This window comes from Cylas formicarius, unplaced genomic scaffold (genome assembly GCF_029955315.1).
Source record: "Cylas formicarius isolate icCylForm1 unplaced genomic scaffold, icCylForm1.1 PGA_scaffold_2__14_contigs__length_35257938, whole genome shotgun sequence".
Classification (NCBI taxonomy): domain Eukaryota; kingdom Metazoa; phylum Arthropoda; class Insecta; order Coleoptera; family Brentidae; genus Cylas; species Cylas formicarius.
Genome location: NW_026844319.1, coordinates 7,245,169 through 7,268,607, shown reverse-complemented (window position 1 = coordinate 7,268,607; position 23,439 = coordinate 7,245,169). Strand labels below are relative to the sequence as shown.

Here is a 23,439-nt window from a genome sequence, read left to right as displayed (position 1 = left end):
CTGATAGCTTATTTATTGCCACCATTGAACTCATAGGTCCCAACTTTTATTTTTAATGATTAAAAAAATATTTTTAATGATTACGAGTAACCTAAAAAATACATAAAAAATACGAAAACAAATACCAAAAAAAACGAAGATTTCTTTACAATCAAATATCGAGGTTTTTATTAAAATGTTATTAAATTACACTAAATGATTTTTACGTTCCTTATGTCATTGATTTGTCATTTTGAAAATGGTCTTTTTTTTTGTTTTGTCTGTGTTTAAACTTAAAAATATTATGGCTAGTAGCGTTAATTGCAGGGCATCTAGTGTATTAATAAAATTCATTTCCAGTACAAACATCTTATATGGGATAATTGTCATAAAAATTCAACAAAATAAATAATTTTTTTGGGAACCTTCTAATCATTCAATCATTAATTAAAAAAAAAACAGAAAGAACAAAAAAATCAGTGGTAGGATTATTCAAAAAATACTAATACATATTGAGGAAAATCTCTAAAGGAAGGCTTGCGGTGCAAACGGACTGGTTATTACTTATTTTTGTATTATTATAAAATTTAATAAAATTATTATAAAATTTGACAAAAACTTAGGTTACTAATAAACAAAACTTATTGATATCAACAAAAAAGTGAAATATTAAAAATGAAAATCAACGGCACGCAATATAATTTGTATTTTTTCGGTCTAGTGAATTCAGAACTTTTATGGGTATGAATCTTCACTGAGCGCAACATATTATCACAACAGAATTTTTGTTGTTATTTCATACCGGCATTTTGATGAAATGGTACTTATAATTTAGAATGATATTCCACTTTTATTACGTAAAATTGGTAAACATTTTTGTAAAAGGTGTTTTTAAAAAATCTCTCTCACAGAAGAAGCAAGGAAGCGATGAATGTAACAAATCTAAATTTTAAAAAATATATTATTAAAATATAAAAGAATTATTTGGATTCATTAAACTGATATACATCGGAAGTTTCTACAATAAGCGATTGGCCAATGGTTACGTTAGTATTTTCAGACCACGTCAACTTATATAAGAACCTTATAAAACAATTGGCCAAAAGAGAATGAAACTAATTTATTGCAACATGTCCAACTAGTTAAGTTAGTTTAGCGTTAGCTACAATATTTAACAATTTGTACATTACCACCGCTTTTTTTCCTTTTGGAAGCGATATATCCTTATGTTACTTGGTTAAAGTATAACTACGTTAAACACATTATGCAGTACTGCCTTATATTTATTAAGGTTTTTAGGGTGATAAGTAAGCTTTGTACTTGTTTTTGGATATGAAAAATCTTCATATGTGCCTCGACTCTGTTCACCCAATCGCAATTATATACTCTTATAGAGTAGCTGTAAATGTCCGATTCGGTGTATCGGGGTCTAGGATTTTTTCGATTTTCTGCACACCTGCACAATTTAAAATATCAGCACTGGGCATCGTATTCTCCTTAAGTTACAGAAAACAACCAATTATAGTGAATATTGTAACCACAATAATAATACAACTGCCTATACTAAAGGCTAACTACAATACATGTCGTTGATGGCATGGCATTGCAAATGTTACAAAAAAGGCACCTTGATCAATTTAAGTTTGTGATATTAAAAAAATGTACTACAGAATGTCAAACTTATTTCTCTTGATTTTAAAAAACTTAGAGAATAACGATTGTCCTTTTACAGTTTTCTTCATGAAACATTTTAATCAATGAAATAAATAAATCTGCCTGTAGAGTTCCGAACATTTTATCTTTATTTATTTTGGTAATATAATGTTCAACGATATTTAACGAAAAGCTTGACATTGCTAAGGTCGACTTTAACAAACATTATCGAATTTAAAATAAAATTATCTGCTAAATGTAGCGTGTGAGATTCCTATCCCAGCGATATACGGGAGCCGTATAGTGTGTGAATTGGCTTTAGGAAAAATTGTTTTCGGCCTAAAGTTAATTGGAGTAAAATCATATTTATCGCGATTGATTTACTGGGAACGAACAATCAGTTGTAGTTGAAACCGAAAAGGTTTGCCCAACACTTGTTACACCTTCAATAACATACTTAAATTGTTGAAAATAGAACACAACTTCCTTCCTCACTAATCGCTCTCTAGTTTATAGTTATTAAAATTATTAAATTGACTTTATGATCACTCAAATATGTAGTTAAGGATGTAATTACAAAAAGAAATGGAATTCTGTGAAATACTATAGAGCTTATTAACATAATATTGTATATCAGTGCATTTTTCGTAATTTTTTATCAATGATAATGATAAAAAGAATCAAGCAAGGAGTTTTTGTGTGTTACTCGGTAATAAAACTAGTCAACTAAAACTAGAGCAAGGCACCTATTAAAGTAATGCATACAAAGTCCTTTATACACTTATTGAATGTTTATTGTTTTTCTACACTTGTATTTATAGAGGTTAAATCTGATTATTTATGGCAATGGCAGAGTAAAATATAAACGCAAAAGCATGTCGGCCAGACTCTCGTGATAAAGACTGGCTTTTGCGGTTCCCTAAACCTTCAGAATTAGTGTCATTTCGATAAAATATTAACTGTAATGAAATTTATATACTGCGTGTTTATACAATTAATTATTCTTGTGTAAAATAGGTTTCTGTGCAATATGGAATAGCGTCTAGATTTTTGTGATTTTGTTGTTTTCCTCATTGTGACGCCTGTCTGTTGATGTTCCAAGAAAATATGTTCGTCATAAAATCGATTGTAAATAGTTTTTGCATGCGTCAACAGTAAAAGGGTCAAGATGACTTTTGTTTGTGGGGATATTTGGCAACAGCTATAAAATCGAAAAGGGACAATAGACGATCTAAACAACTCATTGTCAAAGAAATTGATTCGATGTATTTGCTATATATTGTGGACACATCGCCTGTTCATTATAGTGCCATTTTTTTTGTTGTACTTATACTTTGATGTTTTTAAAAATTTTATTTTTGTTAAGTTGACACTCCAGTTCAAAAACTCTATATAATAATGTTTATTTGCAAAGTTTCGACATAATTGTAATGCGTTTTCTTCTGTTACAATCAAGTGTTTGAGTAAATCACTTTTATGGAAAAATAAATTGAAAAAAATATATAACCAAGCCTGGTATTACTTTAACGACCTGTAACAGTGGCGTTGCTTACTGATCATTACCCACATTAATCCCGTCAGGTTGAATATACATTTAAAAAAAACATTAAGCATATTAAGTCACAATTTGGAAATCCTGTAGTTAACGAATTTAGTAGATGCACAATATTACCAATCTGTGGTTATCTAAATCTTCCCCATCAACGATTTTAAAATATGCAGTAATAAAATTCACATCCCCCCAGTTTTTCTATTTTACTGTTGAGTTTAAGGCATGAACTGAATATACTGGGGCAAAAATGAAATAAAATTTTCAAAGATGTTAGCAAGCAGCAAAAATTTAGAGGATAAAAAACGGCGAGTTTAGTAGTGGTAGTGTTTTATTTAATTATTGTAACAATGTAATAGCAATAGCAATATTATATAACAAAATAATGTGGTTATTTTAGATACATCAGTTGTTGGGGCTTTAAAATTATCATGAACACATCACTTACGACAGTGGTATTAAAAGTATAGCAGACTATCAGCAGAAATGATATTGTGGCACATGAGTGAAAATCAATTTCTTAAAGTGAATACAAAAACTATTACAATTAACTATAGAATAATGTCCACAAATATCCCACAAAAACCCAATGGCCTTGTGTCTACTGGCGTCAAAGATAATTGCGATGGAAATATTATGATTCATTTATTTCCACCACTTTTGATGTGCCACCGTTATTCAGATTATTTATAGATTTTGGTCAATATTACTTTGAAAAATGTAGCCGCAAAAGGAAGCCCAATCCACTGTAGTATGAATGCTATAATCTGTCTTCACAGTCTTCCAGATCGACTCGGTGTTTAAGTCGGACCTCTTTATGCAAACACACAGTTTACAATTCTTAAGTAGACGCCTCCTCGCCAGCCACTGAGTTGTTAGAAGGGATCATCACCAGCACCTATACGTGTGTCCTAAAAGAATAATTATAAATTAAAACCCTCAAAGCACCGATGTGAACAAAATTTTATTTTAAAAATAATTTAAAACTAACAAAGACCTTCAAGGGACGAATTCTCCAGCATCATTGCTGGAACATTAAAATTCGATTAAATTCGAGATAAACAACATTAATTACAGGTACCAGTCCATACGCCATTATAATTTTTTTGAAAATGTTAAAGACCAAAAATAATATTCACAATTTGTGAGCGGAATGTACAAGCAACACGACCTTAGAAGTGATAATGGAATATTTGGCAACAATGCAACCATAGAGGAAGAAATGCTACGATGAACTATGATTAAACCAACTAACAATTGTGTTGTCTATAACCCCCCTACTACAAACGTTAACGTGCAGGATTATCGATTCTCCAAACACGCTGTTAGCTTCTAGAAAGCGCTGTGACCAACTCAGTACATTAAATAGAGGTGGCCGTATTTTTCCAAATATTCATTTGTTCAAATCGTATGGGAAAACCACAAATGCTATAATGTGCATTTGTCCAAATCACCCGAGGCACTGGCGACAAACACCCGAAAGCGGTCCAAACATTTATCCAAATAGAGAGTTAAGATACAAGTTCACATACAAATATAAATACGGTGCGGCTAAATTATTATTCTTTGGTTAATTATCTATATAGGTGGTTTCCACTACACAGTGTACTTACAAACAAAATAAAGTAGACTTTATTGGACATGATATAAAAAGCAACAATTAACGCTATTGTTTAAGCTAAAAAAAAACTTACAACTTCTATTAAACATATGTCAATGAAGGTGTGTAACTATTTCATTGGCACCTAAGGGTTTTTTATTTTACAATTTGACCTTTAGGTCATGGGCGCTGTTTACTAAAATTTTAATGCATTTTCAAGTTTTTCATACTTTTTATCTTGATAACTACTCAGGTAACTTTAACTTTTGGCTTCTTGAGTATGCTAGGTAGCTGGTTAATTTCTTGCATAATCCAAAGTTTTTCATTTGGCGACCATATCCTCAAAATAGTCGCAGCTGAAGTATTGGATAAAGATATTGATAAATCATATTGCTTATTGAATAAATTTAAAAATCATCAATAATTTTAGCTGTGGGAACAATTGGCCACACGTTTTTTATTAACCTTTCATGATTCGTGGTAATTGCCGTATGCAATTTTCCGAGTACAAGGTACCTAAATACAATTTACTATGACCGCAATGATTTTTTTGGCTCTTTGATTAATTAAAATGCAATTCAATCTTTTAAACACTGTAAATATTATCAGATGTATCTTAAAAACATTTTAATGTCGTCCTCCCGCGCTGCCCCGAACGATTTGGACAAATGAACATTTGAACAAGAACTCGTGATTTATGTGACTAATATGCCAGAAAAGCTAGAATTTCATCGCGGTATTTTTTAAAAAAATGTAGTGTTGTATGAGACAAATTGATAAGTTTCTTCAGTCACTACTTTATTTATTAAAATTACTAGTCACACGCTTTGTTGCGCTGGACAAATACGGCCATCTAAATTTAACCATTAAAAATCATCTAAACAGTCAACCATTTGTAGTGTTCCCTTACTATGTCTTCATACGCGTGGCCAGCCAAAGTATGACTCACGCCACAGACTACTAAAACAATGTGCTTTTAATAGTTTCTTGGTAACGGCACCTGCACAGGCTTCTGCCATAATGCGACACTACAAGAATGATATACTCGTTATTACTTGTTCAATTATTTAATATTTATTATTTAATTATTAAGTGGGTTCATTTACAACTTTTATTCTTAAAGTCAAAGTGAATACAAGTGAGTGACCTTTCATTACCATGCGTCTCGTCTGCTCTTCTCTTTGGATTCCTGGGCAAGTGCTCTAGGCACAGCATACCACAAACTAACTTTCACTCGTCTTTAGTGAACTTGGCCGCACTATTTGTTGTTCAAAAACATATAATTAAAACAATATATTTTTAAAAGAAGAGATCTCAATGACCTATTATTTAAATTCCTCAACACAACGCATAAAAAATAATAATAAAAATTTTCTTCATCTTGTTAATAAAACTCTGGTTAATTTTTGATGACAGTCTTATACTTCAAATACTTGAAAATAATTAGATTTGGCTAGAAAGCTGCTTTTATTTAGAGAATTATACCGTTTTGTAGGTTCATTCAGGTTAGGATATTTTTCATTAAAAAGACTTTGACAATTTTGTGTAAGACAGGTTGGGCAAACGTTAGAAACCTCTACGACCAAATTTTCAGTAACTTTTACTTCCCGTTTTCCTAAATTGTATTGCGTATACACTTTAGGTTAGTTCCCTGCAAACAAAAGTATATATTATGGATTTTTCTACCCTAAATTGATATGAATTTTTAAAAATCTAAAGTAATCAACATGCAGATAAAATGATAGGTGGTTTGAGCGATTTTCTTCAAAGCGTCTTTAATATTTTCATAGAAAGTCTAAAAAAACAAACAAAAAATGGTACGACAATATAGCACTAAACGACAAAAGAATAACTTTTTTTAAATTTATTTTTTTGGATTTAGGATTTTTGAGTTTTGTCGCGGGAAATATTGAATTAATTTCTTCTTATATTAATTTCACTCTTAGAGTTACAATCTAAAATCTAAACACATGTGTACAAAAAATTAGTGACAACATAAGTAGCCCTTTCCAATTTGCTCACTCCCACAAGAAATTGATACTTACTTTCCATCTCACACAGAAAATAGATAGTTGGCACTACACCAATACACATGATAAGAAACACAAGAATCAGCCTGCTAAGGATATGATAGATTGGCAAATCCTTTTATTCTTTATCTATACCTGCGTTATTTATTTATCATACTTTTCACAGGAAGTCAACCAAATTACTTGTAGAAAATCAAACGGCTCCAGTTTATCACAATATATACAATATAATTATTGTTGTTCCCCACAAATTTTGCAAATGATAGCAAATTACAAAATTATCGATATTGGGTAAAAACGTGACAAAATTAAATAATCAGAAAAATAAATATATTTTTTTAAAAAGTTATAAATACAATGATTTATTTGAGTGTATCCACTAGTTAGAGTAAGTACATCTAACACAGTCATTTAACAACTTGTTAATAAATAAATATCACAATCAATAAAATTGTCTAAACCCAAATTATTTTAACTTTTTCTGGAAGAAACTATAGTGACAAATTTCAACCGCACATAATTTTGTAATACTTTGCACTAACAGAACTTGAATTTAAATAGTTTTATTCTTTATTATTTCTTTGCCGCAGATTCATTTCTTTCCATTTGGTTTTTGATCATAGTATAAATTAGACCTAATGTAAGCGATCCAACGGCTGCTCCCTGGGCACCAACTCGGAGATGCATCAGGTACACGCTGGTGCTCATTTTCCCCTTGTTTTTAAATGCGTAAGCTCCATAACCCACCACCAATGCACAGATTCCAATAGCTGAAACAAATCTTTTGTTAGCTACAAGTAATCATAAATATAAAAGTACACATTACCTATTGGAAAAAATGGTGTCTCCTTGGTTTTTCGTGCCAACTTTTCAGACTGGGTCTCTTGGTGATATAAAACATTCTCACTCATACTGGATCCTAAAAATTTGCAAATTCAATTCAAATTAGTTTTATTGCTCAAGATTACATCACAATTTCAGGTTAGAATAATATGAAATTATTGTTTTCTTTTAAACCTACAATAGAAGTCATACCGCAAAAAAAAACTTAAAAAAAATTACTTACACTTTGAACGTCTTTTTGCGACAATCACGTCCAAGGCTTTATAAACCACAGGACGTTCCAATGCCAATGACGTAAGAATTGATAACTTAGGATCTTGAAAATAACCTCGATTGCTTATGGAAAATTTGACAGTACCGTTTATAGGTTAGGAAACCAACATTGCTGCCAAATGCAAACGAAAATCGAAGTTTATAAAGAATTTATTCTAAATCATCGAATCAGATTGCGAGCCGTATATACCGAAAGTCACCTGTAATATTACGGTACGAAACGGTTTCGCTGGAGTTGGGAATTTTTATATTTAAATTAAATTATGCAGATGATAAAATGTATGTATGTGGCAACAGCTGTTGTTCATGACCTTGGCTTAAAATGTTTGGATTTTGTGCCTAATGGCAGGATCACGAGAAAAAAAATTGACGCAACTTAATTTGGCAGCCTTCCGCTGAAACTTGTTAATCAGTGGCGTTCCAGTGATTGAGTTAGTTTGGGTGCTGCACGGTGAACCAGGATGCAAATAAGAACTAGAATATATCCCAAGAATTTTGGTGATGCTTGCGTGACAGTTTTTATGTTCACTATCATTCCCCTAATTTACTATTTCGAGTTGTGGGTTGTCTTACCGAAATTCTACAGTACCTGGAGCCTTCTGTACGCATTCCACTTCTGTATGGGAAATTTTATACTCCTAAATGTGTGTTCTAACCTAATGGCAGTCATTTTGTGCGACACAAGCTTGAAAAACAAAATAATACCTTCTGATGGAGGTCGTAAATGGAAATTTTGTTCCGTTTGTGAAACAGTAACTCCGCCCCGGTCTTGGCATTGCAACACATGCAACACATGTATTCTAAAACGAGACCATCATTGCATGTTTACCAGTTGCTGTATTGGACATTATAACCACCGTTATTTTATGGTATTTGTGTCTTATATTTTCTTGGCCACTGTATATGCAACTTACTATAACTTGTATTTTATTCAAGATTATATAGTTGTAGTTTCCTGGTTGTCGGTGCTAAAGATTGTGTTCCCTTTAGCAACTCTATTTCTGGAGTTTACAGAAATTCAACTGTATGTTTTCTTTATATTGGTAGTGATGCTTGGGGGATTCTTTACAGGTACTCTTCTTTTTTACCACCTCAATCTGATTTTGAAAGGACGGGTTACACCCGAAAGGAAAGAAAAAATGTCTCCATATGACAAGGGAAAAATAGAAAATTTCAAAATAGTTTTTGGAGAAAGGTGGTATTTAGTTTGGCTTTCACCATTGATAAAAAGTGAACTTCCATGTGATGGTATCAATTGGGAAACAAAAGGTTCTGTTAAAGGAAGGTGAAGTGAGTGTTTGCGTTTGGTGTTGAATAATTACAGTTTTCTTTCAGGTAGTTTGATTATTATATACATTCATACAGTTTTCAAATTTTTACACAAATAATTTTCCCACAAATTATTCAGAAAAAGGAATATGGCACGAACATCATTTAACAAGAGATATGACTACAATTCTGTTTATAATCTCACTTTTAAAATTACTTAGAAGTCAATGAAACTCAAAATTTAGTGCTATTTACAGGGAAATAAATAATTTTTCCATGTTTTATTCGTTTACGCATTGAACACTGTATTAAATTAATTTGTTATGTACAGATACATCTATATTCACAAACGTGTACAAATTATTAAATAAAAATAGTAAAAAGATTACTTCGTTTCTAATTTGATTTAAAAGCAGGTAACAAAATTCAATTGGTAGATAATCGACATTATGTTTGCCCCAGCAAATTTAGTTTTTTAAGAAAACTAGTTTGCTGGCATAAGCAAGGTGCACAATTGGGTGTTTACATTAAACGGTTGGTGGTTTCGTAAGTTTATGTGTATTTGATCAAATCAAATCTTGGAATTCATCAAACTCTGATTGACAAAAACCAATAAAATACGCATTAACTTAAAAAACGGCCTCCTCTTGAACATTGTTTCTATTTGATGTTCTCATCTGCAAAAGTTGTATCAAACTCGCCTTTTCACGTTCCAGGTTCGATATTCTGTCGTTTTTCTTGGTAACCTCCTGCAAAAATTATCAATTTGACGTCAAGTATAGGGTGATCTATGGTAAGTGTCCTGTTAAAAGGCCTAGACAATTAAAACTTTTAACTATGCTATGGTTAAATTTATAGACATGTGATAAACGAAAAGTTTCCTACTTTTTTAGGTTATTTTCAAATTGCGACGCTGACACAATTTTTTAAATTGAATTGAGCTTCGGCACCAGGTCAGTGTAAACTACAATTTTTCAGGAAGTTTAAGGAGACATATTTTTCTTAGAGATTTTATGACACCTATTTTTTTACATAAAATTAAACATGCACGGAATACAAAATTTACATGTAAAAATTTTGCTTTAAGAATATTATAGAACAGTTATTAAACCAAATGTATTTTGTAAATGAGCCTGATTTTCACCGCTGATTCTATTGAAAAACTGGAGGTTTCAGGTGGTGCCGCAACGACATTTTAAATATAAACGTAATCAAGAGAGCCAGAAATAAAATTGTAAAAATTTTATTGTTTGCCACATTCTCGAAATTTCAAGTTGATAAATGCCCGGTGATCAACAATACCCCGAGATCATTAACCAAAACCAACTGGTAAACAATTTAATAAAGTAGAAAAGCGAGAGCACCTATCAACTGTTCTGCGATATTTAGGGTAGATAACTTCATTCTTTTAATACACCCTCTCTTACCGTTTTATCGATCGCAATGGCTAAAATGTAACCAAAAATTAACGGTTGCAGAAAAAGTGTAAAATGCAACAGTCATTCATTTATTAGTGATATTAGAATGATATTCTTTCTAGTCATATAAGGATAAAAATGTTAGATTCTACCCTGTATCTTTTTTTAATATAAAAAAATCAGATTCGTCCAGACAGTATGGACCTAAGTTTTGACTTAGACTCGCTAGTGTAGCTGTGGTGAGACAGAAAGGCATTATCGAAATGACATCTTTTCAAGTGCTCCATATAAGGCTTAAACTAAAAGAACTAGAATACATACTAAAAATTATATCAAAACAGAAATTGAAAGGATAATCACTGTTCAAGAATTCTTGAAGGTGCGTTTATTTTAATTTGGGATTATCGCTTTTGTATTTAAGATTTTATTTACGTAGTGACAAAAGATGCGAAAATGTTTTTGAAATACAGTGATGACCAAGAAGCGAAGAAAATGCAAAATGCGTTTTATTGCATTTTTTTCATTTTTTGTCTGTTCTATACAAAATATGCATTTTTTCCAGTAGTGGAGAATAAATTGCATTCTACTACCAAATAAAGCCCCTGTGTGGCCCTTACAATGAGGCGACTCAGGTACTTTACTGCATAATATATATAAATAGATTCATAGATGGTTCAAAGAGGTGGAAATTTTTAGTTCTTGTGTGCCTTGTTATGTAAAGCGAATTGTGTATCTGTGTGTTCAGTGTTTGTTAAAATGTTGAAAACTAAGGTCCATTTATTGCTTTTTTGGTTTTAAAGATTCATGCATATAAAAAATGTATTGCGAATCAGCATGTCAAAACACCAGCTCATAGAGCGAAAACTGCAGCAAACAATACAACATTTTCTTCAACAAAAACCAAAAAACAGCAAACACGTCCAGTTCAATGAGGACTTATGTAAGGCATTCGATTTTCTTTTGTGAAATTTTGAAAAACATGTAATTACCAACTGTTTTTATAACTGCAAAGAATAGTATTGTTGAATTATTAATTTTATTGTAATTTTTTTATAATGGAAAATAATATTTTGTAATTGCCATAAAAAACTTTTATTATGATTTTTTTTGTTTCATTTATCCCTATTCATGTAGTTCTGTGGCAAGGGTAAAAATTATAGGATTTCTAAAGAACGAGTTTAATTGTAAAGAAATAGTTCTGGCTGTATTTTTCATACAACAAAAAAGTATATTTGCATTTTTTGTTCATTTCAATGGATACATTCTTAAAATGTCCGCTTTTTAGTTTTCGGATCAAGAGGACACCCAACGCCAATCATCGGATAAGTCCTCTCTTGTGAATTTCAATTAAACAGGAAATGAAATTAAATAAAACGATGATTATCACCTCGGTTAATAACCTATTCTGTTGTTTGAGTCGATCGCTTGGATCATGATGCGATGGCGGATAATGGTGGACGGCCAAGTTCATATGAAGTGGCAGACCACCCCGCTCCCAGCTTTCAGTTAACGCCGATAGGTGCCGATTGACTTCGAGCACCCGCGCTCTCTGAAGATCCAGCCTTTCTTGTTGGGCCTCCGACCAAGTTTCCTATTAATAAATTAGTTATGTAGAGTATCTAAAGTAAACAGTTACAAACGTATTGGTGATAACGTTTTTAACCAACTAAGGGGCTTAAGGGACCAAATTATCGATTTTTTTAAAACGATTGCCTTAAAGCTATTTACAAATTTTCTGGATTTCTCCTGCGTCAAACTTGCTAACGTTTCTTCTGAAGAAGTCAAAATGATGGTTGGCGAAAGGTTAGTAAGTTTGATTTATACACAACCGCCGCAGGAGGAATCCTGAAGATTTGTAAATAGCGAAAAAAAAGCCTTTAAATTTTGTACATTTACTAGTTTAGTTTAGTATCTTTTTGACTACGTTTTACAAAGAGTAATTGTAGGAAGTCAAGATTTCAAAACAAAAATATCACAAAAAACAAACAATCAGAATAAAAACAAATCTGGGAGTGGACATTACAGTATTGAAATAAACTAAGTGTTAAACTATGAAAAGATCTGTGTTAGTTTTCACTTTCACGATAAAATAGGAACAGTGAAATAGTAGGTAATCTTTAACTTTATTTATAAAAGATGTGTCATTTAAGAATCTTATGTTGACACTCACAAGATTATACAAGTCAAAATCAAGACTATTGTCGATAGTCAAAGTTTTAATAAATTATGCCCAAATCTGCTATGATATCAATCAGCTGTTGATACAACCAAACACATGGTAATGGGATAATAAGTAGTCTTATAAATCATGGCTGACAATGATCGCGATCGCCAATTGTAGCAATTGTTCTTATTGCTTGTTTTTGCAATTTAAAAATTACACACGAAGACGAAGAACTACCCCACAGCACCGCTCCATAACTTAAATGAGAATGCAATGACATACTATAATTAGGAACTTATCCTCTTAGTCGTCTCAGAACGGACAGCATTGCAATGTTTTTCTTTCAATTCACCAATATATTTCGACCAATTTAGTCCGTCATCCATAACAACACCAAGTAGTTTACCTGAACTACCAGCTTTATTAGTTGAAATCGTCAAGTGCTGGGTCTCGTCAAGGTTCAGTTTTAAGACGTTATTTTCGAACCAATTGTTTGTTAAATATTCAAGAGTAGCCCTATTCACACTTAATTCCTTAAAGTTTTTCCCAAAGCTTATGTCGGTGGCATCATCGCAGTACAATATGCATTTAAATGGAAGAATCGAATGACTAGTAATGGCCCCAAAACGGAGCACTGAGGAACTCCAAATCGTAGACTTTTTAAAGCTGATACTTCACCTTGGTACTCAACACACTGTTTTCTACATGATAAATACGACTCAATAAGCTTTTCATTTTGGCAGTTAAAAGTGCATGAGAGACACAGCCGATAGCCTTACTCGGTTACAAGGTTAACTGTGTCAAATAACCCAACTCAACCCCTCTACCAAAAAATGCTAATATTGTTTTAACCAAGGAGTTTGCCGTTTTAGTGCGTACCATTAATTATTGTACTTCCTGTAATATAAGTTAACTTAAAAACACCTTTCTTTAGGTCTTTCTATCTAAAAAATTAGAATATGAAGAATGTTATAAGCTACATCTTACCTATAAATTTAAAAATGAATTTAACTGTTCCGTTGAAAAAAATAAAATAGAGTCCCATAACTTTTTGATCTGATATATACCTTGTTCCAAAAGATGCCTATTGCATATTACTACCATACTCTTTTAAGAGTTGAAAAATGGTAAAATAACATTTTGAACAGAACCTGAGTTACAAGGAAAAATCGAGAAAAATAAATCAAATGGCATATAAAATATGAATTCAGTTTATCTTTTCAGGATCGCCATCATTGTCAGAATCTTATGAACAGAAATAACTTTTTTTTGCTACCCTATATCCGTTTCAATTGCTTTCTTTAAATTTTGTTTTCGCGATAAAAATGTTATCTTTTGGGTTTTTGATAATTTGGTCCTGTTACATTTTCTGTAATATTTTTCATAAAATTGTAATTTTTATTATGCAAATATCATCAATTATTAAATGATCAAACGAACTTACCTAAGTGAAGTTCGATCATAATTATATGAAGCCTCGTTCGAAAGATTACACATAACGTAGTACTATGACCTCTAGCTGATGACGCCACGAATTCAAAGCCTGAAAACAAAAATTATTCCCCGCCCGGTCTCTCTTCACCGCCGGCCGCTATCGATATCATAATTCATAACATTTAAATCTAATAAAAATGCTGTTGGGTAAGGGTTCTTTTAAGGGCTGGATTTAATCTTTCGAAAGAGGCTTCATACAATTATGATCGAACTTCACTTAGGTAAGTTCGTTTTTATTCGACCTAAAACATTGCCAACAACAAGCAAATTCTATCTATCGACATTATAATTGAATACTTAATAAATTAAATAACAATTCTTCTTCCAGACTTCTATTCTTTTTATTTTTCTTCCGAAATGTGTTTGTTATAAAATTTTTTAAAAAACTGAAGAAGAGGACTTAGCGGTAGACCGAATACTATGTAGTGACATGCCCTTCAAAAAGCTTGCCTTACACTATAGACTGTAAAATGCGAAGTATCTACCACACTCGAAGCAATTATAAACTTAATTCACCTACTAATAGTCTGTAGCGGTTTCTTAAAACGAAACAAACAAGTTTTTCACATTACCCCTTAAAAGCTTGGTCCGTTCCAAATATTGTACAGAAGTACTTGTTACACACAGTTCTGCTTTTTCCTCAAAAACCGGTAATACTAGGAGGGGTTGAAATTTACCAGGTGCAGATGCCTTACTAATATCAGGTATCCTAATTTTGTTCTTGAATTTTATTTTTGCATTATCAATATCTATAATGGTAAACGTCTGTGCCCTATGTGCATTTACGAGAGTCAACAAAATCAACACCTTCTCAGTCAGTTTCTGTAACGACAAAGGCTCAATCGGAAAATGTCTTGATGAAATTTAAAACAAGTGAGACATCTCATATTTTCTCATATTTGCGCCTTAAGGTCTTTCCCTAAATATTTTGTTACTATCTGACCTTTGCATGTATCGGTTTTATAAGAAATTAAAGAAATCTTTAAACTAATGGTGTTCAAAGTTCCATAAGAAACACCCCCATTAAACTTCTGAGTGAGAAAATTTAACACATCATTAAAAACCACTAGATTTAGAGCTAAATCATATTGCTTAGGTATGGCGTTAGAGATAGACGATAAACAAAATAGCATAATATGACCTGATACACGTCCTGCTATCAACTCAAGTTTAGCTGCCAATGGATGGTATACTGTTCTGCAAGGAGAGAGAAGTAAATCTACATCAGGTTTAAAAATAACCGGATCCTCTAAAAGCAGAGAAAGAAATCCAAGATACCAACCAGGGACAAGTAAAATTCCCTCCGGTTTTTCCAATATTATTTTCTTCAAAACACTTTGCATTTTTTGTTCACTTCACAAAACAATAAATCTGGAGTTCACCAAATTTTTTAACTATTTTCGTGAAAGTCCAATTTGCTAATTGTCATTCTGTATTTATTTATCTGTTTCTAGACTGTTCATCTGCATCGAATTATCCCTGGATGGGATGCATGATGCAAATACCCATATGTTGCGAAGTTCACACCATTGCCAATTGACCTGGTTTGCCCATTTTAAAGAGGAAACTCAACACCCCCCATTCTATTTATTGTTGTAGTATTATCTGATCTAATTAAGATTTCGCAGTTTTCTAAGTCTTTTGCAAAGGACTTTACAGCAATGAACGCTGCCATCAGCTCCAGTTAATTTATATAGAACTGTCTTTCTTCCTTCGCAAACTCTCTAATTCTACAACATCGTCTACCAGAAAACCATACCAACATAGCTAGTAATTTACTTGTTTTTAAAAAGGTACAGGTACAGAACTGTTTCTATCATTTATAAGGAAACCTAAATAAGTAACGATGGCTACCGTTGCATGTGTGTTATATAAACAATTTTTATATGATGTCCCAAAACAAAGTGTCATCTAAACATACAGCTGAAATTTACCCTCTCCTCTTAAGTGGTTTGTTACAGATTTTAAAAATTTTGTAAACACATATGGACTAATAGATAAACCAAATGGTATCATGAAGATCGACTGATCTGAAAAAATCACCCTGCGGTAATAATTTTGTAATTGTTCGGATATCTTCCATCTTAAAATGGACTGTACCCATAAACCTATTTAATATAAAACCTCTTGTACCATCTAGTTTTGGAACTAAAAAATAAGATGCAATTAACTGACCTTCATCAAATTTACAAGGTTGTATAGTCCAGATAACCAACAAATTATTCAATGCTAATATTATATCCGGATATCGTTGGCTACACCACTGTCGCTCTTTCGAAACAAAACTTTGTTCCGCTTTCCTAGCAAACGTGATCTTATAACTTGAGTGATGCCAATTTTTACCGTCAAACTGGGTTTTAATTCCAAACTTGTTTTTCGGATTGCCTTTGCTTTTGAGTTAGATTCTCACCAAACAAATGGGTTCAATTTCATTTGAATCTAAGACCCTTTTAATATACGCGTTACGAGCCAACAACTTTTCCAACATTACATAATTTTTTCAAAATGTCCAATCTATCTACTCGCTCCTCGTTGTTTTCTAACAGTTCAGGGATCGCCAAGTCTAACGAAGCAATTGTTATTCCATGCAATCTCCGAGGGTCTATAAAGTGATTATCACGTTTCCTAGCCCTGTCACTTAACGAGGTATTATCTGGATTTACCTTGGCTGGACTCTTAAATTGCAATTCCCTGTAACGTGTATTTTTCTAACAAGGTACTTTTCACCTCTGGCCAAATCCCCTGAGCTAACCAAGTATTCCATCTAGATACTAACTCAGGGTGCAAATATAACTGATTATCTATCGGTTTGTTTGGATCATCACCTAGACGCTGTTACACCTCCTCTTCATTTGTCTGTGAAAACCCTGTAACCAAGGTTGGCAAGACAAACAGTCTTCCGGATCAGAGAAATCTGAAACCAGATTTTATTTATTTATCATATTTTTATTTTATTTTATTTATTCAATTTTTTAACGATGCTTTCCCTGATCTTTTCTTATTTTTCATAAGATATGTCTCTCCGCCATTTAAATTTTTTTTTTGCACTTCATCTTCAACACTTTTTTGTCTCTCGCCTTTAACCGAAAGACAAGACTTTGTACGTTCCGTCCCCACTTAAGAAAAGGGCTAACAAACGATCAACAACCCAAAATGCGGTTTCTGTTCTCAAATTTGTCATTGTTCTACTTTTTAAAGTAGACTCCAGAAACGAAACCCTTCACTTCTGTAACAAAAAACCTGTCCCAGGTGGTTACAGAACGACTGATCTTCGATACCTAAAATTGCCGATAAAACAATTATTACATCTTTCTTCTAATTCGTCAATTTGTTTAAATCGTTTTAGAAAATTTTGCGGTATATACATTTAAGAAAAAAAAACACTCTCTCTAACAACACGTGTAGTGTCAGCCCCACGAAGCACAATCATGAATTATGATATCGATAACGGTCAGCGGTGAAGAGGGACCGGGCGGGGAATATTTTTTGTTTTCAGGTTTTGAATTCGTGGCGTCATCGGCTAGAGGTCATAGAACTACGTTATGTGTAATCTTAAAGAACGAGGCTGAAATATAATTAATATATTAAAATATTATATTAATGTGTTGTCATGAAATATAATTTTCTAATTGAGGTTGTTGCCTACATAATCTTATTAAACCTTACTATAATTTACTCTTCAGCCATCATGGTGAGCATCTAAAACCGATATAAACAAAACCGATGAAAAATTAATCTTTTGAAAATTTAAATGTGTTAAGGGCTGTAAATGGGTAAATATACACACAAACAGAATTTATAACTAAAAATTAATTAAATAACATCTAAAATTTTATGCAAAAATATTGAATCAAAAAGAATAAAATTGAACATTAATTTCCACTTGAACACTCTGTATCTTGGCTAGTTTTGGTAACTTTTGAGCTAAACTTTAATTGGTCAAATGCTAATATTTTTACCCAAGGGAACTGCAGTTTTAAACAAGAATACATTAATTAATACGTATTAAAAAATTATACAAAAAATAAATAGAATCGTACGCGAAAAATGCGAATGCGAACGAAAGCTTCGAAAAGAAGAACCCGAAGTCATGCGTTCGCTATGACACAAATAAAGACTTTCCCGTGTGATTTACCTACTGACCTTCTTACGAAATTCCTTTATAAAGCAAGATTTTATAATCGCCAGGCAATCTCGTTAGTAATGTGTGTAATATTACAAAAGCCTACGCATGGGACATTCATTCTGGGAGTTTTTCCAGCACTTTATTTTTCAAATCGCCTCTACGGTACTATCGTAAAGAGCAAGACTGGATTCGAAATTAATTGAAATAAAAAGTTAACGTACCACGTGTCCCATTCTTCCCAGGTATTTCATTTTTTCCTGTACTACGGTGACTTGTTTCAAGTACCAATCTCGTGCTTTTTCTACGGCGGCCAGTCCAGACATCAGTACCTCTTTTTCTTGTTCTATTTGTTTCATCCTCTTGAGCATATTGTAGTCGATGCCATTTTGCAACGTGTGTCTTCTCGGTTCGCGTCTTCTCGCGTTAGATTTCTTCTGGTACAGCCCCTGTACCGCGACATCTTGTACCGCCGCTTTGCCGTCTCCCAAACTGCGACTAGGCCGAAGCAGACCGCCAGAATAAGTCTGAAAGACACTGTAAATGAACTTTACGACAAGAAAACGAAAAACTGGAAACACATTTTTGAACGTTTTAATTAAATTTTAATTCTACTTGATAAACATCGCTTTAGCTAGAAATTTGAGTTGGCACGAACGGAGCGAGTGTTTAATAAACGAGTGATTGAAGAAGTTAGAAGCATCTGACCTGGTGAACTTAGTATGTAGATGTGAAAATAAATGATTTCTCATTTTTTTTTTGGTTACTATTGCTTAGTTGTTATTATTTTTTTATGTGCCTGCTGAAGGTGAAGTGAGTGAGAATTTTCGGTCGGGCAACCAGAAAAAACTCGTGCGATTAAGGAGGTCCCGCATTTTTGCGTTTTTGAGGTATGAGCCGCGATCGCACCTACCTCCGAAAAAGTCTGCTACCAAGAATAGGCAACGTAAAACCTTAAAGACGCGGGTTTTGTATTGCAGGAAAGAAGCAGTTAATGTAAAAGTTTAATAAAATAAAGAGTATGCTATTTAAGATATTGTTATTGTTAGAAGCGGCAACGCAACTCGCATATCTAAGTACCCAACTTTTAAAAAAGATTCTCCTTTCAGTTTCCCGTATCCGACATCTATCATCTAGCCCTGTCAAGTGATATGGAGATGGAATAGTTTTGCCACATCCTCCAATACCATTTTGGGATGAGTTTGACTTTGGCTGTCCCAATTTTACCAAATATTTATTTATATTGTTTGTTTTTTTTGGTTTTTTAGATTGGGTGTTATAAAATATGCATTTTACCATATCCCGAATATTCTCCAGAATCTACATGCAGGATGGCCAAATAGTGTGTAGTGTGTTATTATTTGTTTTACAAAAAAATATTACATTCAAATGTTGTAGATAAGACTAAAAGAAACAATTTAAAATTATTTTCAGATACAGAGTGATTCATAGATATGCAGAAAACGAAACTTATATTTCTTTAAATAGAACATGCATTGGATACTCCCTTTTATACTCAATCATCTAATGTAGGGCTGCTTTGATCTATACTGAGTGTTTTCGGCTTTATGGTCATGAGTCAAAATGAAAATTATAAATTTTCCTGAAAAAATCAAATGAAATATCTTGTGTATTACACTTCCATTAATTAATTAATGCTCTTCCAATTTTATTAAGCATTTCCTAAGCTTAAACTTAGTATTATTTGAGGTATACACAGATTTAGGAACGAAATACTTAAAATATTCAAACCGTGCAAAAATATCACAAAAGATTAATAACAAAATAAATATTATCTGAACGTGAAACATCTACAGAGACGAATTAAGTATAACTCTTTGAGATACTAGCATTCAAAATAAAAGAAAATAAAATATAAGTTTGGTTTGCCACATATGTATGAATCACCATATTATATTTGAAAATAATTTTAAACTGTTTTTTTCTCTATAACAAATAATAAACGAGATATATTACTTGGACACACGATTCGGTCGCCCTGTATTATTTTTATTTTGCAGAAGTGGGATATTGAAAGAATGAAGACTTTGGTTTTGAGCATATATATTTTTGATGTGTTTGATTTTGTTATTATTTTTTCTCTTTTTATTATTTTTGTTATTTGTCTGTACTTACTTGTCGGTAATTTATTTAATAGATCCAAGAAATAAGCACGGCAGCTGTAATTACCCAGGTAGCAGGCTCACGTAAATTTAACTTAAGTTTTTAGCGATTATAGGTCGCCGAAGTCATATGACTTAAAAATAACTATAATAATTTAAGCGGTTGTAGTTGAAACCAAAAACCAAAAAAATATATAAATAATTGTCATATTTAACTGTATACAGTTTGTTTCAAGCAAATTATATTAACAAAATTAAAGGCCGCTCGAATATATTTCGTATGAACCTTTGTTTAATTATCCCATAAAATCAAATTTGTTAGATTTTGAATTTGAGGATAAATTTTAGTTATGACTTGCATTTATTTCATTTTCATTACTCTATAAATGTGAGTTGCGTATTGTTACAATCAAATATATAAAACATGAGAGACTTTTTATACCTAGTATGTGAATAATAGGTACAGCACTATTTGTTTTCTGAAATTATGTTTTATTTTTACGTATAGCAATTTCGAAAATTAAATTTTAATATTATATTTATGTATATTATGTAAGAAGTGTAGCAAGCGGCATTTGAGTTACGAGCTAATAAACGAGTAAACTAAAAAATTACCAAACGTGTTGCATACTGTACTTTTTCTATGACGGTTAGTTTTTAAGTACATTTTTGTAACATGGCCGTCAGAACTAACAAACGAAAATATCCGATTGCTTCCAATCGCGTGCGGCAATATCCCGGAGATGTTCGAAGTGGCTCACATCCGTGGGACACGAAACTAACGTGGTATAGCGACGCTTCCCGCACCCTAGGTCGGTGTATCATTAGACATTTTACAGAAGGGAGTAAAAAAATTGTATAATACGTAACAAGTGTGGGAAACGGCATTTGGGTTACTAGTTTATTTGTCACGAGCGGAGCGACTGCTTACTAAACGAGTGACTTAATAAGTTTACCAAACGGGTTGCATACTATAATTTTTCTGAGTGTTAATTTTTTGGTACATTTTTGCAAATCATGAACCCATTCACTGTCAGAATTGACAAATGTCAAAATTCAAGCCGTGCGGTAATATCCCGAAAATGTCCGAAGTGAAACAGATTCGTGGGAAAGCAACTGACCTCGTAAAATGACACTTTCCGCGCGCTAGATTGATCTGTGATTAGGTATGTTACAGAATGGAGAAGAAAAAACGTTGGGGATTGTTTTGTATATGTTTGTACGTCTTCTGACGTCATTAAATTAAAGTGACTTCACAATATGCGGCGCAATGAAGTCGGAATACGTCTTAAAATCACGTCATTGTCGCGGTCAAATCGAAATGCATGTTCAATTTATCACGTCAAATTAACGTCATCGTGCTAGCTGGGTAATGGAAATCGGTGTCCATGTAAGTGATACTTGGTAATTATTTACATAATTTCTGATAGAGGGGTACACAGATCCACTTTTTTTTTAATTTAGGTAGTCTCATTCGATCAGCGAAAGAAACAAAACAATATGCACAAACCTTGGTCAAATTTATATTACGTTTCGTATACCGATCCTTTTTGAATATTTTTAAAAAATATATATACGGGAAACGAACATACCTGAGGAACGTTGTTCGTAGACACGACCCTTTTTTCCGCCTTGTTCGAATCCTGATTGGTCATCAGCCCCATTTGCCAGTTGGCGAGAGCCGTCCGTATCTCGGCCCTGTCTAGGTTGCCTGGGGCAGCAGTTACCGTGTTACGTTCCATACCGATAGCGGTGCGCGGGGGTTTCGGCGGGCCATACAGCGTGGTTTTGTTTATATTCGGAACGGGTTTGCTTTCAAATGCTTGCTCGTTTTGCGTGGCATCTTTCAGTTGCGGCATGCTGATCGTCCGTTGTTGAGAAGAAATCACGCTAATTGGTCTGATCGCTACCGTATTGTTGGCCGCGGAGCCCCACGAAGGTTTCGTCGGTTGCGTTTTGTCCACCACGTCCAGCAGAGGTGCCGAAGGCGGCCTGTTGTTGGGGTTATTCTTCGCCAAATCGGGCGGTTTCAGGTTCGTCTCGTTCCTCCGTTCGACTTGGTTCCTAAGCAGGCATATTTTTAGGCCCGCACAGAAACGCTCGAAGCTCAACATCCCGTTCGACGGGGTCACTTTGCGAAGACTGTCGAGCACGCCTTTGGGTAAACCTTTGGAGCCGTCGTCTTGCCATCTGGCCTCGATGTCCGCGAAGTTTACGAACCCGGTCCGTTTATCGTCCATGATGTCGAATAGCGTGCGCATGGCCGCTACGAACTGTTTAGGTAAACCGTCGAGCGTTGAAGATGTGGACGTCATCTCCGTGAGCAAAGTTGACGCGCGCGCCCGCCTCACTCCGATCCGTTCACTTTCACGAATGGTACTGCTCGAAGAACCGCGGTTCTCGCACAGCCGCGGAGATTGGAACCTGGGTTGGAACCAGCGGCAGCTCGGACAGCAGTACCGTACTCGTTTTTGTCATGGCACGTGTTATAGTTACGACTCACTTTGTTTGCGAGGCATACCATGCTGTGTTTATTATAGAAAGTATGATCATGTCCATTTGTTAGAAAGCATCTGTCCGTTGCAATTTATCTGCCTTGATATGGAACTTGCCCATGGAATAGACTAATCTCAACACACGGTTCACTCAATTGGCCCCCACAGTTACCAGACTTGACACCGTTATATTTGTTTTGTTTGGGGGTACGTGAAAAACTATGTTTATGTAACTCCAGCGTTCGACCTACAAGAATTACAGCGGAGAATAGCGGCTGCATTTGATAGTATAACTTCAGAAATGTTAGGAAGGGTTACCGCAAATGTAATTTCTAGAGCCAGGGGTATCCTATGCAAGAAGGAGGACATTTTGAAAACATTCTGAAAGTTTGATATTAAAATAAATTGGTTATTAAGTAAATATCT

General features: G+C 33.4%; 3 protein-coding genes across 4 annotated transcripts; 1 reads left to right on the top strand and 2 right to left on the bottom strand.

Moving 5' to 3' along the window:
- Positions 1 to 7,124: 7,124 nt before the first annotated feature.
- LOC132698002 (HIG1 domain family member 1A, mitochondrial-like) lies at positions 7,125 to 8,018 on the bottom strand. Its single transcript, XM_060663818.1, has 3 exons — positions 7,878 to 8,018; positions 7,638 to 7,730; positions 7,125 to 7,581 (listed from the first exon to the last, which is right to left on the bottom strand). The coding sequence occupies exons 2-3, from the start codon at positions 7,720 to 7,722 to the stop codon at positions 7,385 to 7,387; spliced, it is 282 nt and encodes a 93-aa protein (XP_060519801.1). The 5' UTR covers positions 7,723 to 7,730; positions 7,878 to 8,018; the 3' UTR covers positions 7,125 to 7,384.
- Positions 8,019 to 8,041: 23 nt separating this feature from the next.
- Positions 8,042 to 10,371, top strand: LOC132698001 (probable palmitoyltransferase ZDHHC24). 2 transcript variants are annotated; one of them, XM_060663816.1, is made up of 2 exons: positions 8,042 to 9,212; positions 9,267 to 10,371. In XM_060663816.1, exons 1-2 carry the CDS (start codon positions 8,389 to 8,391, stop codon positions 9,313 to 9,315), a joined length of 873 nt encoding a protein of 290 aa, XP_060519799.1. In that variant the 5' UTR covers positions 8,042 to 8,388; the 3' UTR covers positions 9,316 to 10,371. The 2 variants fall into 2 exon arrangements, with proteins under 2 accessions (XP_060519799.1, XP_060519800.1); XM_060663817.1 differs by having other exon boundaries at positions 9,263 to 10,371.
- On the bottom strand, positions 9,807 to 22,998 carry LOC132698000 (suppressor APC domain-containing protein 2). The gene is made up of 4 exons (XM_060663814.1): positions 22,111 to 22,998; positions 18,620 to 18,922; positions 12,002 to 12,205; positions 9,807 to 9,945 (listed from the first exon to the last, which is right to left on the bottom strand). The coding sequence occupies exons 1-4, from the start codon at positions 22,831 to 22,833 to the stop codon at positions 9,826 to 9,828; spliced, it is 1,350 nt and encodes a 449-aa protein (XP_060519797.1). The 5' UTR covers positions 22,834 to 22,998; the 3' UTR covers positions 9,807 to 9,825.
- Between the last annotated feature and the right edge of the window lie 441 nt (positions 22,999 to 23,439).